This window comes from Mus caroli, chromosome 1 (genome assembly GCF_900094665.2).
Source record: "Mus caroli chromosome 1, CAROLI_EIJ_v1.1, whole genome shotgun sequence".
Taxonomy (NCBI): domain Eukaryota; kingdom Metazoa; phylum Chordata; class Mammalia; order Rodentia; family Muridae; genus Mus; species Mus caroli.
Window position 1 is genome coordinate 135959472 of NC_034570.1, and position 5703 is coordinate 135965174.

At 34.4% G+C, this 5703-nt stretch overlaps 1 protein-coding gene across 1 annotated transcript in view; it reads right to left on the reverse strand.

Annotated features, from left to right (window-relative positions):
* Positions 1–265: 265 nt before the first annotated feature.
* Rgs18 (regulator of G protein signaling 18) overlaps positions 266–5703 on the reverse strand; it is a 24664-nt gene continuing 19226 nt past the window's right edge. Inside the window, exons 4-5 of the mRNA XM_021172404.1 lie at positions 3599–3765; positions 266–1494 (exon numbers count right to left, since the gene is read on the reverse strand). Of these exons, the coding sequence (XP_021028063.1) occupies positions 1237–1494; positions 3599–3765 (425 nt within the window). The 3' untranslated portion in view covers positions 266–1236. The remainder of the gene's footprint in view (positions 1495–3598; positions 3766–5703) is intronic.

A 5703-nucleotide genomic window follows, 5' to 3' on the forward strand; every position in this document is an offset into this window, starting at 1 on the left:
ATTATTAACTTTAATACCAATGATACAATAGATAAATAAAATGTTCTATCTCAATGTCATCCAAAGATAAGAATGTGGAGGTATTGAGAGATATCTTATGAGATAAACTTAACTGTTAATAAATACATTTTAACAGTTTATTATTTTAGATGTTAAATTTGTTATACACTTCTATGAAATTAAGAGCATTTACTAATCTGAAAGCATGTTATCTTTAACACAGACATTTATATACCATGTAACACATTGAAATTAAACATTTCTATAATATAGAGATAAATATTTATTAGTATAATCTTACTGTATAATATAGAACTAGGCAAGAATTGAAAGAACATAATGAGAGAAAAGGGTGTGCTGATGTCAAAGTTGTCAAATTTCTGGATATAGTTTTTCACCACCTCTCAGTTTGAACTTCTATACCAACTTTAAAATTCCAAATATGAGACATAAATGTTTGTGTGAAAGTATGCCATCTTCATCGGTCAAGCACTGGTTGGTGTTGTTTCAGTGACTTGTTCATTTACTGGGAGAGGTGATCTACTCCATGGATATGTGGAGAAATGTAACATGACCACACTCCTGTGAACAAAATTGTTGCTCTATCTAATGGGGAATGTTCATCAGAGTACATATGATGGCAAAGTGAAGTCTCAGACATTTACCTGGGTTAAGATTAACCCATTTAATATGCAGAGAGAAATGCATCTTTATAATTTTTCTTTTTGTTTACTAAAAGGTGGAAGTGATAAACAGATAATCTGTAGTCAGAATTAGTATGCAACAACAAATGTCTGTGCTTCCACCCATAAAAAATGGGTCATTTCTATAAGCCTCAATCTATCATTATGTAAAATATCATCTGTATATACAGTTACCTAAATACATTGCTTTTGCTTAGAAATATAATCCAAACTAGATGTGACATTACTACAAAGTTTTCATTTTACTTTAACAATTTACAAAGCTTCTTCTTACTGACTGTTATTGTAGAAATAAAGATTTTTATTAGGATAGAATATCAGATAGATTTTCATAAAATATTTCAGAAGATAGATGAAGAATTGTTTTAGTATAATATAAAAGTTCTTACATTTACAATATATTTGCATGGTGTATTTTCAAAATGAAATCATCTCTTCTTATACACAAGCTGTATTTTAGGAGTACACATTAGTATTAGTATATATTTTAGATATACAAATACACCATCAAAAGAAGACAAATGACTTTTACTCATAGCCAAATGGCAACATCTGATTTTACATCTTGGAAGTCATTGTAGGTAAATGATCGTGATCGTCTCCTAAGGTTTGTTGGTCTCTGAGGTCTTCCTTCTATCAAATGTAAGTAGATCTCAGATTTCAAAAAGCGTTTATAACTGTCATGTTCCATGAGCTGGTACACTCTGCTTTGTGCCGCATCAAAACTGTGGAGAGTGGGCTGGGAGATGCTCTTAGCAATTACTTCTTTAGTATGAAAATCAATGTTAACCTGCATAGACAGGAAAAAGGAATGATTACAGGCCATCTAATACAACATCTTTGAAAACTATCTCATACTCTTAAAATATTGAAGGGTATTTTCCTAGGTATTTCCTCCTAGAGTCTAGTGATCCAATGTTGTATTCTAGGCTGGTATTTCTCTGACTCTTCTATCTCTTTGTTAGTAGTAATGCTTATTCTAACACAGTATAACTGAATAATGCAACAGTAACTATCATGTGATCATTACACCAACTCATTCATTTTCACCGTGGGAAACTAACATCTCAGAAGTTAAAGTGTTTAAGTTCTAGAGAGTGAGATGCTTGGGGCATCATGCGATATCAGTAAGACCTTTCTGTTCAGGCTCCTGATTTCTCCATCATGTTATTTTTCTACAGTCAAAACTGTGCCAACATATGAATCTGTCTTAAACATACAATACCTTTTAATTTTTTATTGTGTCCCAACTGATATATCTGGTACTAATAATATATTTTTGGGTATCTATCCTGTTTTCTACCTTTGAGTGGTCATATAATGTTATATTTTTACATAACAACTACACTTTCTTAGAGTACCATATCCACATAAAGAAAATTGCATTACAAATTATGTAGCTGCTTCAGTGTCACAGATTTCATGGAGCCAGGTGTGGTGGTACACACCTTTAATCCCAGCACTCAGGAGGCAGAAGCAGGCGGATTTCTGAGTTCGAAACCAGCCTGGTCTACAAAGTGAGTTCCAGGACAGTCGGAGCTCTACAGATAAACCCTGACTCAAAAACACAAACACAAACACAAAACAAACCAAAATAAAAACCAAAAAAAAAAAAAAACCCAAAAAACAGATTTCACAGAAAGTTACACAATCCAGGTTTAGTTGCCACCCTGTGGGCCTACTGGACAGTGATGGAATTTTTGAGCATAGTGCAAACTTATTGAAGTGCTCCACTGAGCAGATACTGGGATTCTGATCTTTCTCCCAGTCTCTTTGCCCAACCCTTCCCTGTTTTCCCATCTCTCTGACAAGGCATAATAAAGTGAGCAAGTTCTTCTGCCATGCACCTCTGCCTTTACAAATAGATTTGCTATAGTGCTCAAAGCAACAGGACCAAATGTCCTCTGATATGTGAGATAAACATTTTCTTTTTGTTTTCAATTTGAATGATCTTAGTTACAGAATGAAAATCTAGTACAATAGTATTAATTTGTAGTTGAACAGTGAGATAGCATCTCTTCTTCTACCCTAAAAATGCAATATGATCTATTGAGTACAGAATAGAAACATCAAACCATTTAACATTTTAGGCAATATCTGCTAAACTCATAGTCTATTAAACAAGTAAACCACAGGATCAACTCATTTAGTTTGTAATAAAAGGAAACAACATTTGAAAAATTGTTAAATATTTCATTTGTCTATTAATTTTCTTCTTTAGCCTATCCCAGACTGATGAAATAATTTCTTTGGACAAAAAAGAAAAACAACAAAAAAACAAAAACAAAAACAAACAAACAAAACAAAACAAAAAACTCATTACATTGCTGTATAAGATAATCTTATTTTAAAATTATATTTGTTATTTTGGCGACATGTATACTACAGCATAGTGTGAGGATCAGAGAACAAAAGCTGGTTCCCTTTTATAACATGTTGAGACTTCGGCATTGAACTTAAGTTTTCAGATTTGGAGATAAGCGCTTTTAACTAACTAAGCCTTGCAGCTGGCTCATTTTAACCATATAAAGCATTACAAGGAGAGTTATTTTTAAATGTTTGTTTATTTTGTCTTTAACAGTTTCAGATCTCTTTAGTGTTTAATAGGTAGTTATTTTTCTGCAAAGATAGTTAATATACATTAGAGAAAGAATCAAAATGTTGTGGCATTAATCACTCTTCATCTAACTCTGAGAGTGACTTTACACTTTTAATCCATAATCATAATAAGCTGTATTCTGTTAATTGCATTAGTGGTAGAAACCTGCAGTAAACAGTTTTGCTTTAATGTAAAATCTTGAGCTCCCTTATGGGATGAGTGAGGAGTCCACTTTGGTCAAAGCAGTCCCTATGAAAGTCCAAGGATTTCCAAGTGTTTCCACTTGTCACAGTACCTCTTTGGGGGCATCATTCTGAATGAATTTCTCATATATTGCCTTTGCTTTTAGGATGATTTGTTGAGGTTCCTTGCATTTCTTGAAGTCTTCACAGGCGACCCAAAATTCAATGTTTTCCTCACTGAATTCAGTTTTAAGAAATCTGGTAAAAGCATCCACTCCATCTACCAAAAATAAATAATAATAAGTTACTATGAAACAGTCTTTCTGGGAAGATGCCATACCTGATTTTAAATCATATACTAATACTAACCCCAAAGCTAAATAATCCTTCTAATAAATTCAACAAGGATCCACACATTTACACAGTATATGTTGGCACTTTATATAAATTAACTTTTTGAGCAGTAGAAAGAAGGATATATATATATAAATATATATATATAAAATATATATATATATATATATTTATAAAATAAGGCTAAATCACACTTCAATCTAAATCTTTAACACTAAGTGTAAAAAGGACCGTACTGCATACCTTAATTTACATCTCTTCTATTCATGTCTCTCTAAGATGAGGAGGGATTATATTATAGACTTGTGAAGCATTTCTTTTGTATTCCACTCTTCCCACTACAAAAATCATGTCTTTTGTACTGGAGACCCTCAAATTCTCTTTCCATTGTCTCTACATTTCCTAGTTCCACATGGCCTCCTTTTCCTGTCTATCCACCAAAGAAACACTGCCAGTTTAACTATGGACAGCCCTAAATAGTATGATTTAAATTAGATGACACCATCAAAATCCATCCACACAGAGGGTAAGAGAACCTACTTGAGAGGAAGTAGAACAAGTTCAAAACTGAGAGGAGATGGAGGACACCAAGGAAGCAAGGCCCTCTGAATGAACAGAATTGTTGAATATAGGAGCTGACAGAGATGGAGGCAGCATGCAAAGGGCCTGTATGGCTCTTCCTTAGATGGGGATCCAGAGTTGAAAGTAGAAGTAGGCACATGTCCCCATCCCTAACCAAGAAGATATCTCCAATGCAGCTGAAGCCATGGGTCCCTCCATGTGTCCTTTCATTGGTGGTTTAGGCCCTGGAAGCTCTGGGGGGTACTACTTGGTTCATAGTGTTGTTCATCCTATGGGGCTGCAAGCTCCTTCAGCTCCTTCAGTTCTTTCTCTTGCTCACTCATTGGGGACCCTGTGCTCAGTCCAATGGTTGGCTGAGAGCATCCACCTCTGTATTTGTCAGGCACTGACAGAACTTCTCAGGAGACAGCAATATCAGGCTCTGGTACAACTACTATGGAAAATCAGTTTGGCAGTTACTCAGAAAATTGGACATAGTACTACAGAGGACCCAGCAATATCACTCCTGGGCATATATCCAGAAGGTGCTCCAACATGTAATAAGGACACATGCTCTACTATGTTCATAGCAGCCTTTTATAATAGCCAGAATCTGGAAAGAACCCAGGTGTCTCTCAACAGAGGAATGGATACAGAAAATACGGTACATTTACACAATTAAAAATTAATCAGCTATTAAAAGCAATGAATTCATGAAATTCTTAGGCAAATGGATGGAACTAGAAAATATCAACTTGAGTGAAGTAACGCAATCACAAAAGAACACACATGCTATACCCTCACTGATAAGTGGATATTAACCCAGGAGCTCAGAATACCCAAGATACAATTCTTTTCTTTGTGTGTGTGTGTGTGTGTGTTGTTTATGTTTTGTTTTGTTTTTGAGTCAGGGTTTTTCTGTATAGCCCTGGATGTCCTGGAACTTTCTCTATACTCGAGGCAGGCCTTGAATGGCATGTATCACTACCACCACATGGCTAAATAAAACATTCTTAAGGGTAGACTGATGCCCAGCAGAAGACAGACAAGAGACAACTAAACTCAATGGCATACTTGGAAATCTCTTGTTTCTTAACATATCACAGTCTCTTTTTCTTTTAAAAATGTATCACTTATTTTTATTTTTTTGTTTTTGCCTCCTAGGTCTTTTGGATATATATTATGGCTTCTTGTTTGTAGGGGAAGTCTCTGCATCTGTATGTTTCTTATGTCTTTTTTGAGCCATTTTACTTCTTTCATTTTAATTTTTAATATTTTTTTAATTATGTATTTTCCTCAATTA